At 37.6% G+C, this 14,285-nt stretch overlaps 1 protein-coding gene across 1 annotated transcript; it reads right to left on the reverse strand.

Moving 5' to 3' along the window:
- Window positions 1-8,622: 8,622 nt before the first annotated feature.
- Window positions 8,623-10,366, reverse strand: GCK72_004297 (uncharacterized protein; the record flags this gene model as incomplete). Its single annotated transcript, XM_003093244.2, has 3 exons — window positions 8,623-8,717; window positions 9,121-9,224; window positions 10,356-10,366. The coding sequence occupies 3 exons, from the start codon at window positions 10,364-10,366 to the stop codon at window positions 8,623-8,625; spliced, it is 210 nt and encodes a 69-aa protein (XP_003093292.2).
- Window positions 10,367-14,285: the final 3,919 nt, after the last annotated feature.

The raw sequence follows: 14,285 nt of genomic DNA on the forward strand, positions 1-14,285 counted from the left end.
AACTGCGGAAAATTGACTATAATTTCAGTCAATTTTCCAAAATGCGGTATAATTGGAGCGTACCGGTGTATTAGAGTCAATAAAGTAAAGTCTAACATCGGTCTCCGGATTTCTAACGGTCTTGTGGCGTAACGCTCTAATGCCCTCATAATTTTCAAAATTTTTACAATACTTGGTATTATAGGGACAATAAAGCCGAAGGCGCACCAGACATCAGAAATTTCAAATTGCCAAGCTTGTCCCCGGAGTCAAAAAATTTTGAGTATTATTGATATTCAAAAGCATTGTCAGAAATTCGACTTTTTTCCAAAAAAAAAAATTATGGGCTGGGCCGATTTGAGAATATTCACCGGCCCAACTCGGCCCAACGAGTATGCAAGTTGCTCACTGAAAATTATTTAGTAAAAAACTCATAGCTGTCAAGGCCCGGGCCTGCCCGAGCCTTAAGTCTCGGGCTCAAGACCCGGATGCTGGCACCAGTATCAAATTGGTACTTTTTTTTTGAACAACTATATAAAAACTAGTATAAAAACTACAACGAAAGGGAAAAAACGATTTGAAAAAAAACAACTTTCAGACTGGCACAATCCATTTCAGAGAACACAATATATGTCTGCAAAACCAAAAAAAAAGTGAAATGACTCCCCCGATTACCGGAAACCACCCATTATGTTCTTCCAGGAGTAAAATAAACTCGGATGATCATGTCCTCCTTTCATTGAAAAAAATGGGGGATTACCACTGATATCAAGACCAAAAAATCCAGAAATGATTCTTCATTTTTGTCCAGAGCCGCCTACACTTTTGGTGAGTAGAATTTATGCGATTAAAGAGTGGAAGTTCTATTGTTTGGGAGATAAAAGGAGTTCTATTTGAGAACTAATGAAGAAAAATTTGTCATAATGCTTTGAAAAGTTCAAAAATGAAATGATTTCGGAATGATTTTGGAGAGGTTTGGAAAGTATGATAAAGGCTTATAGTTCAGAAGGAGTGAAGTTATTTTTGTATACCGAAAAGTCAGGATTTTTCAGAAAATAGTCGACGTTTTACTTCTTGAGCATAAAAACTACGGCTCTATTCCAGTTTAGATGTCCTTTGAAAACTCGAACGTCTCAAAAAACTCTTAGACGTCCCTTGAAACACTTAGACGTCCCAAAAAACAATTAGGCGTCCCAAAAATATTTAGACGTCCCTTCAACACTAAAAGTCACTGAACGGGTTCAAGGGACGTCTAAATATTTTTGGGACGTTTAAATGTTTTTTGGGACGTCTAAACATTGTAAAGGACGTTTCAAAAAAATAGAGTTTGAAAGGACGTCCAAATATTTTAAGGGACTTTTTAGTTTTTAAACGACATCTAGACTGGAATAGAGCCAAAACTACAAATAATCGAATAAAAATTGTTATGTTTTCTGAACGGGAAATATCCCAGTTTTTAAATTTTTATGAGTCAAATGGCTTTTCTTTTTGAAAATGTTCAACAAGGCAAATGCCAGTTTAAAAAATGTCAGTTTTTCGAAAGTGTCGTATGCTCTCCCTGATTGTCCCCCCCCCCTTGGCCTAGAAACACACAAACAAAAAGTTCGGCCGGCACTGACCACTTTGGAATTTCGACCGTTTTCGGGTGGAAAATTCGCGGTTCGGGGAGTTTTTGAGTATTAGCAAAAGGCTGTCCATATATTTCTAAAAATTTTGAAGCATATTCTCAAATTCCTGAAATACTACTCAAGCACGAAAATAGTACAATGGAAGCTTACAATATTCCGATTCTTTCCAAAAAATTCTAAGATTTTATTATTATTATTATTGACGCATTTGCTAAAAACCGCTCTAAACGCCACAATTCCCTTTTTTCTCCTGACTTAAAATGATCTTTGGTGGAAGAGTTTTTCCGCGCGGTCGTGTAGTCCTCTCGGACAAAATTTTTCGCTCAATTCCTTGTTTCCTCCTTTTTACAGCATTTATAGTGAAAAAATAGAAAAATCTACAAAAGTAGGTTAGAAATTGATCAGAAATCTTGTCCGAGAGGACTACACGGCCGCGCGGAAAAACTCTTCCATCTGGGCTCGTTTTGAGTCAGGAGAACGGGAATTGTGGTGTTTAGAGAGATTTCTAGCTTAGGTGTCTATAATAAAAATTTCTTAAAATTGTCTAGAGTACCGTAATCTGCAATTAAAGAAATACTTCAGTACTCCGTTCGGGGCACCGTATCTTTCGAACGGTATAACTAAAAACCTAGTAGATTTAGAAAAATGCAGTCAACTACAAAAGTAATCTACGTTAAATTTTCTATATTTTGGTAGTTAACAACTATTTGATAGCTCTGCAGGCATAGGAGATACAGTACCGGACAAAAAGGTATCACTTTTGGCTGTTTTCAGTGGAAAATGACCAACTTTGAGAGTGTGCCGTAGTAATTCTGAATGTCACACCATGAAAATTTTTGATGAATCATATAGATTGTACGTAGAGCTCTATTTTTGGACACTCTCTAGAGAGTTATGGTCATTTTAAGACGACAGCTTAAAAATCGCACTAATTTGCACTGAAATTGGTCAATTTGAGGGAGAAATTACGTTGTCGATATGTAACTTGCTAGGGAGTGTCCGTACAAAAAAGTTGTCAATTACAAAAATGAAGTTCTACCCTTGATCTGTATGATCCATTAAAAGTTTTCTTGGTGTGACATTCAGAATTACTACAGCACACTCTCAAAGTTGGTCATTTTCCACTGAAAACAGCCAAAGTTGATACCTTTTTGTCCGGTACTGTACATAGCGTAATAAAAAATAAAGACTTCAGTCCTGCTTTAAGGATCCTCACCAGGGACGAACGGCAATGCCGTTGCCGCGTTGCCGAATTGCCGGAATTGCCGACTTTTTCTAATGCATTGCCGTTGCCGGGTTGCCGACTTTTTTTTTGGCAATGTTTTTTTGCAGTTTTTTTCTAAATCTTCTCAAAATTTCAAACTGAATTCGACAAAGGTATTACAAGAAGAGAAAATTCCTCCTTTCATCTGAAAGAGACTTCAACATTTTTTTGATAAAATGGGAAAATACTCTCATTTATTCAAAGTAACTGTCACTGGAGAAATAAAGTGTACTTTGCTTGCATTTTTTCTCTCCCAACTTATGAAAAATCCTTATTATTTCATGTTGCCGAAAGTTGCCGGTTTTTGAATTCGGCAATTGCCGGAGTGCCGGATTGCCGAAATTTTGCATTGCCGCTCGTCCTGATCCTCACATAAGCCTGAGAACCTTCTTCGTCTTATCCGAGGGAGAAGGAATGGGGGTAGGTCATTTTGCAATAAATAAAAATTCAAACATTCAAAAAAAAAAGCACTGCAAATCCATTTGTCGTCATCTTATTTTTCTTTTCTTCCGAGCAGATCAAAAATAAAGACGGGCGGGAATTAAAAATCAGTGCAACCCCTTTCTCCCCTATCCAATTGCGTTCGACGTCTTCTGAAAATAGGATTCTATTTCCGTTTCCCCCTCCACTTTTTGCAGATCCCCCTCCCCCCCCCCCTTCTAAATGTGTTGATCTCTCCAGGGACCCGTAGTTTTAGGTAATGAGTGAGAGATAATGGGAGAAGGAGAGACGTAGAATGAGTGACGACACTTTTTTTTTTGCGAAACGAAACACAACACAATCTGGATTGCAGAAAGAAATGAATGAAAAAAAAAAGAAACACACGTCATTTTTCAGGAAATGAGTTGGAGCAAAACACTAAATGAGTGAAATAGAGAGCAAAGAACTTGTCAAGATAGTGAAGAGAGGAAATTAGAAGAATTTTAGAATGTTCCAAATTTTAAATACGAAGAAATCGAAAAAAACTACCGCGATATTGAATAAATCTTACAGTTTTGAAGGTTAAAGGGTAGTACCGATTTTTACAGGGGGGAATGCATCAAAGATACCAATATCAACATTTTGAGATCTGGCGTGTCTTTGGCGCTCATAAATTACCAGGCATATGCGTAGAGATCTGACAAGGGAAGTCTCTGGAGACGCCACTTTCAAACGATCTATAAATTTGGCTATAGGTATTTTCGACCACGAGGAGTCCATTTCTGCAGTCAAAACCTGCTAAATGTCTCTGCGAGTCGAGTTATGAGCTCTCAAACTTCTCATGTGGATAAGCTTTTTCACGTGGAACTCCAAATCGACAAGTTAAGATATTCTTATTTTTGCAACGAACAAGCACAGATAAACCGCTGAGGAACATAAATTAAACCGCGTGGTGGCGTATATACGGCCAATTTGGAATTACATGGAAAAAAGCTTAACCAAATGAAAAGTTTGAGAGCTTATAACTCGGCTCACAGAGATATTTAGCAGGTTTTGACTGCAGAAATGGACTCTCCGTAGTCGAATATACCTATAACCAAATTTATAGGACGTTTGAAAGTGGCGTCTCCAAAAACTTCCCATGTGAGATAATGGGGGGTTCTGAATATTATTTCAAGCTTTAGTCTAATATCAGTATCAGCCGAATTACAAGAATTTTATTTTGGCACATGTCAGTTATCCACAGGAAATGACTTTGGTGTCAAGAACTTTCTAAAATCGATTAAAATAGTTCAGGCCACTAGAAAATGAGCCCTGGTATCTATAACTACTGATTTACCGTTTCAAAACGGGCCGAGCGAGCATAATTTTGACTTTATCCCAGACACCAGAGTTGCGCGGAAGTGATATTTTCTAAAACGGAAGTCGGAAGTCGGAAGTAAAATTTCTAATTCGGAAGTCGGAAGTCGGAAGTAAAATTTTGAAAACTGAAGTCGGAAGTCGGAAGTGAAAAAATGCCCGGAAGTCGGAAGTCAGAATTCCGCGCAACTCTGCCCAGACACCTTTGAAAAAGTTTTAAAAGTTTGCCCCTGAGGTGGAAATTAAAGCAGTGTAGCACTTACGGCTAAGCTTAGACGTAAAACTGCCTTGAAACTTTTCCAGCTTGAACCGAAGAAACCGGTAACCAAAAAATTGATAATTTAAGCTCTTTTCTCTGAAATTTCAAAAAAAAATTGAAAAATAGACACCCATTGAATCCGGGCTGACGGACAAGTCTGGTGTGAACCATAGTTGTACGGAATGCCATTTTCCGAAAAACCGGAATCCGGAATCCGGAACCGGAATGAAGTTTTTCAAATACCGGAATCCGGAATCCGGAACCGGAATCAAAATTTTCATTTTCCGGAATCCGGAATCCGGAACCGGAATGAAGTTTTTCAAATACCGGAATCTGGAATCCGGAACCGGAATGACGAAAAAACCCGGAATTCCGGAATTTCGGAATCCGGAATCCGGAATGATTCGATAAATTTGCAAGGCCAAGGCATTTTTTCGAGTGTTTTAATGATATATAAAGTTTAAAACTACTTTTAAGGTTCAAAACCGAAAAAGAAGTAATGCAGTTGTGTTTAAAACTCAAAAAAAAAATTTAAACCTCAGAATTCCGGAAAAAAAATTCAAAAAACCGGAATCCGGAATCCGGAATCGGAATGAAAATGTTCATTTTCCGGAATCCGGAACCGGAACCGGAATGTCAAAAAAAACCCGGAATTCCGGAATCCGGAATTTCCGGAATCCGGATTCCGGACAACTATGGTGTGAACTAAGAATGATCTAATTTATCAGAATTTTTATTTGGTTATTTCTATTTCAACTTTTTGAATTTTTGCTTCCATTATAAAAAAACCTTCGTTTTTTCTAAAAACGACCAAAAAACGGTTTCTTAGACAATTGAGACAAATTAATTTTTTTTAAAGTCAGCTGATACCCGATAAAACGGAGAAACCAAAACCTCAAAACCCAAAAAAACACAATGTTTCAAAGTGTCCGCCAACTGTTTTGTGAGCATTTCGGAATTTCTGAATACAAGTCGTGGGAACGTCCTTCAAAAATATGTACACTTGACTAGAAATCGAAGAGCAGTTGTCTAGAGGAGGAGGAGGAGGAGAAAATGGAAATGATAGAAATATTTATGAAAAATAGTAATATTTAGTAGTCAGGGAGAATCCTTAGGGAGTATATATAACATTGGCAGGTAGAGCAAAACGAAAAATAAATATTGTCTTTAATGAAAATGGTATATCTCGAGCGGTTTCAGGCGGTACATAATCTGCTAAATGAAATTATTGAGCTTTTGACATTCTTATATTTTTAAGAACCCTTACTTACGTGAAAACTTTGTTCTGGGAAGGCGCCAAACATTATAAGTTTATGGTAAACGTAGCTTTTGGGACTGGCGCACCTTTGACGCTATCTCATGCTACAGTACACCATACTTACAAACCGGGCCGACACGGGCCGGCGCATAACTCGCTTCAAACTCAATATTATGAGCTTAAAAATATACCAAAATGTAGATCTCGACGAGTTCTATGTCCGTGTCCTACTACGAGCCGGATGCCTATTCGTCAATGTGCCGCGTACCGGGCTAGAAAATCTTTTTTGGCCATTTTCGCGTTTTTAGGCACTTTTTCCCGGCCCGCGGCACATTAACAAAAAGCCATCCGGCCCGTAGTAGGACACGGTCATAGAACTCGTCGAGATCTACATTTTAGTATATTTTTGAGCGCATAATATTGAGTTTGGAGAGAGTTACGCGCCGGCCCGGTTTGCAAGTATGCAATACACCGATACATTCTCCAAAAAGTGATAATTTTATAGGAAATGTAGCATGACAGCGACCAAATAGTCTTTCAGAAATATATAAATGATATACTTGGGTTCTAGCACAAGGCTCCGCCCATTTTTTGATGCAGATATTGTCTGATTCGAAAAATGAATGCTATACAGACTATGAAATCACTTCTTCTTCTTCTTGCAACAAATAACAACGTCGTCTACATCGTCGGGGGGAAAATCTTGAAGAAATGACGATGCCAATTAAGATGAGTTAACATACATGTGTGTGTCACTCTTCACTCACTCACATCATCAGTATTTTTAGGTCTTTTTTGAATCAGAGGTAGTGGGAATTCGTCATGATGTGCAAAAAAAATATTCTCTATTTTTCTATTTTTTTTGTTGGGAAATCCGGAAATTGAAGGTGGCTCCGGTTGGTGGGGGTGGGTGTTAGCACTTGTGATATGTATATATATTTTTTGCATATACTTATATATAGTTGTGGATAATCAGTGGCAATTGTGAAATTGTGTTCTATGGAAATAGAAGAAAAAAGTTTGGAAAGAGGAGATAAAGATGAGCTGAAATTTTGCTTGATTCAATGAATAGGAATGACTGGAACGCGTGGGTTAAAGTCAAAAAGATCAAAGTAGCAGGAATTAGGATGGGAATTGACCTACAGCCTTAGATCCGGTTCATGTTTAGGAAATTTATGTTCCGGGAATCTGGTAATTCTCTGAAAATATGTAGGTAGTCACAAAAATAGTTACTATATGCATGTTGAAACGTTTTTCACTAGGGAATGACTCACACATAGGATGGAGAACATTTCACGCTAATTCCGAATCTGTATTCCGGTTTTGCAGGGTCTTTTTGTTTAAAAAAGTTATGTACGTTTTTTCGAGCCCACAGCTTCAAATTGAGCATTTTCACAAGTTTCGAAATGACCGGCTTCAAAAATGACCCTTTTTCCAGTTTTATTTCGAAATTTTTTAAATTTTTCATCGAAAATGTGACCATTTTTGACTATTTTTCAGAATTTCTTCTAATTCTGAAGGATAGTCGAAAATTTGACTTTTTCGCTTGACTAATTCAAAAAATTTCAAAAAATTTCAAAATTTGACTTTCGCGCCAATTTGCCCGGGCCTTGACAACTATGCTTCTATGCATGTTTTTGTGGAAATTTTTGTGCTTATAGTTAGACACCGATAAGGTTGTCGGCGTCAATAGGCAACTGAGGTAGCTTAACATCATTCAGATGATATGAAAGCGTAAGTTTTGAAGATTTTTGCCCTGTTTTCAAATTTTAACTAGCTTCCGCATGAACAGAGTTACTGGAGATTTTTTCATCGCCTACAGTAAGATGGAGGAAGTCGCGGAACCTAGTAAGATAAATAAAAACACTTTCATTTGGTTGGAAAGCAATTTTCAAATTCTTGACAGTACCATTATGCTCAAAGTTAGAAATAAGTTCCTTAACGTCCGGGGTCTTCAGGTTTATGAAAAAAGTTTTGTACACGCATATCGTTTTATTTCAGTACCTTTACTTACTTGCGAAAACTTTTTAGAGCATTGAAAATCTAGGAACAGTTCTGGGAAAGTGGTAAACGTAATATGAGACTTAAGGACCTGGCGCGCCTTGGACGCTATTTCGTGCTATGCTACAGTACACAGATACAATCTCCAAAAATGATAATTTTATAAGAAATGTAACATGACAACAACCTAATATTCTAGGTTCTAGCACCTAACATCACATCACAATCAACCTTAATGCTCCGCCCCTTTTTTAATGCAAAATTATGTCGCCTTGGAACCTTAAAATCGCACAATTTTTTAAAAAGATTTACTGTTTTTGGAGTAAGTTTTTTTGAGATTTGAAAATTTGTTGCACAGTTCAACTCAACAAGTCCAAGACACTGATTGTTTTATTCAAAATCAACGCAAAATTGAAATGAGAGAAAGAGAGAGAGAGAGTCTTAGTTTCCATTTTCACCACTTGTTAGAAATAACCATGTAGGCGGGAAGACGTTCCGAGTATGGAACCACTTGAATCACACCGTACGCATTTTCGTTGGCGGCGATTTCTGGAAATTATTATTCTTATTACCAAAATAAGTACCGTAATTGAAGCACACCCACAGGATCCCTATTTTGAGTATTTGTCTAAAAAGCTAATTTAGTTTACATAAAGATTGACGAGTTTTTGGTGCAACAGGGGAGAAGGTAAGGCATCGGGACACACAGACTGACAGACAGACACAAAACCGGTCGATTCCGAACGAAAAACAATATTTTTTGAAATTTGATAATCCGAATTCGCATAAGCTAGTCATTATTCGGTCTTTGTTAGAATTTAGTGATTTCTGAATTCTGAATTCAAAACTTCATTAATTTTTTCTATCCCACCCACTCCTTACTCACTTCCTTCTTTGTTTTCATTATTTTTTAACCATCATTATGTCATAAATCAGAACCAAGACACCATACCTCTAAATATTCTCTTGAGATCCGTTTGACTTGGAGACGGTGCTGATGAGGAGAGTCCAATTAGGAGGGAGAACACGGCAAACAATGCAATCACCTTGATTATTCTGGAAATGAATAGAAAAGGTCACGTAGCTTGTTTCAAGCTTAGTTTTATGAGCTGAAAAGTATACCAAAATGCAGATCTCGGTGAGTTCTATGTCCATGACCTACTATGGGCTGGATGGCTACTTGTTATTGTGCCTCGGGCCGGAAAAAAGTGCCTAAAACGCGAAAAGGGCCAAAAAAGCTTTTCTAGCCCGGCCTGCGGCACATTGACGAATAGCCATCCGCCCTGTAATAGCTCACGGACATAGAACTCGTCGAGATCTACATTTTGGTATATTTTTCAGCTCATAATATTGAGTTTGAAGCGAGTTATGCGCCGGCCCTTGTCGGCCAGTTTCGGTCCGGTTGACAAATATGCCGTCCAGGCTAGAATGGCGACGAACCATCCGGTTCGTAGTAACTCACGGATTTAGATCTCGCCAAAATCTACATTTTGATATATTTTTCAGTCAGCTCATATCATTGAGTTTCAAATGAAGGAACTGCATTTATGATCGATTTTGCAGTTTTTGATACGTTAGTCCGCATAACGACGTACCAGCCGTCTCGGAGTAAACCATTGACATAGAATTACATTTTGATATATTTTTGGCTCTGGGACGTTTCGAAACCAGACGTTACGAAACCAAGACATTTCTACAGTATCGAAACATATTCGGTTGAAAAAATGTACTGAGCAACTTTAGAAGTACTTTAGTTGTTTTCAGTAATTTTTCACTAGTTTTTTGCCGGAATGGCTGGTTTCAGAATGTTAAGGTGGCCAAATGGCTCGGTTTTCAAATTTCTGCTAAAAAAATCGAGGTTTACGATATGCATAGTTCACGCTTGGTAGTTTCGTAGCTTTTACGGGAAATGTTCAAAAAATTTTCAGTCTACATGACTAAAATAGTGAAATTATGAGGATTCTGAAACTGTTTTTTCAAATTTTTGGTAGGTAGAACTGAAATTGAAGGGGATACACGTTTTTCTGTAACAACCAAAAAATTACACTATTGTATCTCAGCCAGTTGGAAGAATTAGCAAAAATAAAAAAAAAACGTATTTTGAACTACCATGCTTCCTGGTTTCTAACCATTTTAGAACTACCGTAGCCCTCCCCTGGCACCAAAAAAATGAAAAAGAAAACTTACAAAGCGTTCATCTTGTGTGTATTCCCAAAAGTTTGGTGCCGGGGAGTCTTCCTAAAAGGCGACGACCGGGGAGGCGCTAATCTGTAAAATTGAATTTTGAGCCAACACAAAATTTTTGGGACGATGACGTAGAGATGATGTTTGGGAAAAGTTGTGATTCATAGATGATAGGGATGGCCTAGAAAACTCTATCATGAAAAACTAGGCCGCGAACGAAAATAACTTATTCTTCTAGAACCCACAATAAAAAAAAGTTGAATGAAAAATTGAATGACGGGACATCCTATTCAAAAAAAAATGAAGTTAATTGAGAAGAAGAAGAGAAGAGCAAGGAATAAAATAGAGAAAAAGAGCACGTGACGATTGGGAAAACATGAAAAAAAAGTTTCAAACACACACATATGGGGTCCTCTTGTCAGTTTGGTCAGTTTGGAGGAGGATAAGTTTCAATTTGAAAGTTTTTATTGAGGTCAATGTACGTGTATGTACTTTAGAAACGGATAGAGTGGAGTTTGAACTTTTTTAGGGTAGGGTAATAGGGATAGGGACAGTGGGTTTGTTATATGAAGCTGGTAAAAACCAGACTTGCAACGGGCCGGGCCGGAATGAAAATTTCTAGGGCCCGGCCCGGAAGTTCAGTACTGAAAAAAATTCAAATTTTTTTTTCGAAAATTTCCCGATTTTTTTTGAAAAAAATTTCTTAAAAACAATTTTTTGTAGGTTTCAAAGGTTTTTGAAAAATATACTTGAGGAAAAATATGAAAAAATTTCAGAAAATAAATTTTTGGACAAAAAATTGTAGTGAAAAAAGTTCAAAAATTCAAATCCGGGCCGACCGGGCCGGGCCGGGCCAAAACCGGGCCGGCCCGGAATTTTGCAAGTCTGGTAAAAACAGGCGCGCCTTCTCTTGGCACACATAGGATGGAGAACAATAATTTAAATTCGATATTTCGACTATGTTTTCAAATTTTGATTAAAACCCGAAAGCACGTAAGATTTCAAATTATTTCTGACAAAAATAATCAAAAATAATCAACAACAAAAATGTTGTGAAAAAAGTGTGCACAATTTTTGAATCCCGGCTGGGCTGGGATTTCGCAAGTATGCCTTAAAGTTGTATTGTGGTCAGTTATGATATTTTTACATTATAATCTAACTAGGGAAGGTCACCGAGTCAGTGTGGAGTTATGGGACGTGAGCTATATCATTGGAAAGCTGAGAAAACGCTGATTCCAAATATATATTCAGTTTTTGCCCTCGAGGCCTGGTATTCGAGATAAACGAGGTCAACGTTTCGAGCCCTAACATGTCATTACCTTACCGACGTATGTAACATATCGGCAGTGTGGTGTAGGTGGTAGCAGAGATGGTCAATGCACAACCACTTTTTGGTTCAATTCCATCCGTTCACCAAGTTTTTTTTTGGTTTTTTAAATTTCGTTTTTTTTGGATCAGGAATTGGTTTTTTTCAAAATTCTGCTCAAATAGATAAAAATGAGAAATTCAAAAAACCAAAAAAAAACTTGGTGAACGGATGGAATTGAACCAAAAAGTGGTTGCGCATTGACCATCTCTGCTACCACCTACACCACACTGCCGATATTTTACATACGTCGGTAAGGTAATGACATGTTAGGGCTCGAAACGTTGACCTCGTTTATCTCGAATACCAGGCCTCGAGGGCAAAAACTGAATATATATTTGGAATCAGCGTTTTCTCAGCTTTCCAATGATATAGGTCACGTCCCATAACTCCACACTGACTCGGTGACCTTCCCTAGTAAGCGTTTCGGCGAGTTCATTTTCATACTTCAAGAATTCTTTAATTCGGTCTGAACCAGTGAAACGGCCGAGAGAATTTGCGCGATGGTCTAGGAATTCGACTTAGGCCATGTTGATTTTTCTCAAATTTTAAAGGTATTTTCGATCACTTTTTTTATAAGAAGCTCGATGGAAAACCACAAATTATAGCAAACTGAAAAAAGGAGCTTTGGCGCGAAAAGTTCAAAAGTTGAAGTTCTGAGAATTTTGAATTTGTATTTAATCTCCACATTCAAAATGAACCAAAATATTCAAAGCCTGGTTGAGGATCCTCGTAATTTCAGCTTTCACTTTTTTTCAAAAAATATTTTCAGTTTTGTTGTTTTCATCCAAGTAATAAGATGACATTCTACATTTCTATGAGTACCGTAACCTAATCACGCTATTCTTGAAAATAAAATCCAGCCCTATCTCTCACTAATATAATAATAACATACATGGAACACAGACACGCCCACCAGTGTCCTCCCCAAACAAAACCACAAAAATAAGAATAAGGATTTCCTCCTCTTTGTCTCCCTCCCCAAAGGACCAATTGAACCCGAAAAGGCGAAAAAACGGGTTTTTCGAATTCTAAGCAGCTTGAAATTTGATTTTTTTTTTGCAAAAAAATTAAATGAGGGTGGGTGTGAAAAAATCCGGAAGACGTTTCGGAAATGGGGAATGTGGGGGTGTCAGAATTTGTTTAGTCACTTATATTGCTTTTCTCAGTATTTGCTCGGGGGGACTAGAAATCCTAGCTCAGGAATTTCTAGGCCATCTGAGGGACTAGAAATTTTGGGTCTCTAGGCCTTATACAATGACCAAAGATGTTCTTTTTTGTGCTTTTTGTACCACTGGGTTCAAAAAACAACGAATGTCTAAAGTTTCGGTTATTGGTGGTCGGAAAGACAAAGAGGTGCAAAAAAGGAAAAAAAAAGAAAAAAAGATGACGAGAGAACGGAAACAATCAGACTATTTTTAGAAGACGAATTTTGACGATTTGAGTTCAGAAACCAGAAAATTTTGAAAAGTACGGTTTTAAGGAAAAGTTTGGCCAGCTATAATGTTTTTGATAATGCGGTTGTTTTGAGTTTTTAAAAAACTTATTTAGTTTCATGGGTCTTTGACATTTTGGACACTACAAATCTGGGATGTTTTGAAACCAGGGGCCTTTCTGAAACCGCGATCACTAGGGAAGAATGAAAAACGTGAGTAAAAAAATTATTTTTTTTTTGACATTAAAAAAAATGCTGGAAAATACATTTTGAAACTGAGACAGTTCATAACCAAACGTTTTGTAACTAAGCCTATCGCGAGTAAAAACAGCTTGCTAAATGTTCTTTCAAGCAGAAAAGCTTCTGTCGAAGTGTTACTTTTTTAGAAAGTCAGATTTTACTCATGTTTTTGTCGGTTTCAAAACGTCCAATTTGAAAATGCACCGGCTTCGAAAGTCTTGAAGACTAACTTTTCCAAACCGAGACGTTTTGAAACGGGGCACTACAGGAGCGGTAAATACATGCTAACTAGGGAAGGATCCAGAGTCGAGATGGAGTTACAGGTCGAGATATATATCACTAGAACGGAAATTTTGCGATGATTCCAAATCTGTATTTTTTTCTTTGCAGAACGATGTCGTGAAAAACGTTATTTGCGTTTTTGTGGCTTCTCAGTGCAAAAATGAGCATTTTAAGACTCCCAAAATAGGGCTGTTAAAACAGGCGTTTTACGGCGGCAATCGCCGGTTTTATTTTCGGCGTGGGCGACAATCGCCGGAAATGAAACCGGCGATTGCGGCAAGTACAATTTTAAAAACCGGCGTTTAACGCCGGTTTTTATCATTTTTATTCATTTTCAGTATATTTTCTACTCAAAAAAGCGGCGTCTGACGCCAGTATAGAAATGAAAACCGGCGTTTGACGCCGGTTTGGAAATGAAAACCGGCGATGGAAGCAAGTTTTAGAAATGAACTTGCTTTTCATGCAATTAACGTGAAAAAAGCGGCGCCGGCTTGCCGGCGATTGCCGCAAGTAACAGCCCTATCCCAAAATTAACGTTTTTCTTATTTTTTTCCAAATTGTTTGTTTTGTACGTACGAGTACGGATCTAAAGATGATTTTGACAAAGTTT

Source organism: Caenorhabditis remanei, chromosome II (assembly GCF_010183535.1).
Source record: "Caenorhabditis remanei strain PX506 chromosome II, whole genome shotgun sequence".
Taxonomy (NCBI): domain Eukaryota; kingdom Metazoa; phylum Nematoda; class Chromadorea; order Rhabditida; family Rhabditidae; genus Caenorhabditis; species Caenorhabditis remanei.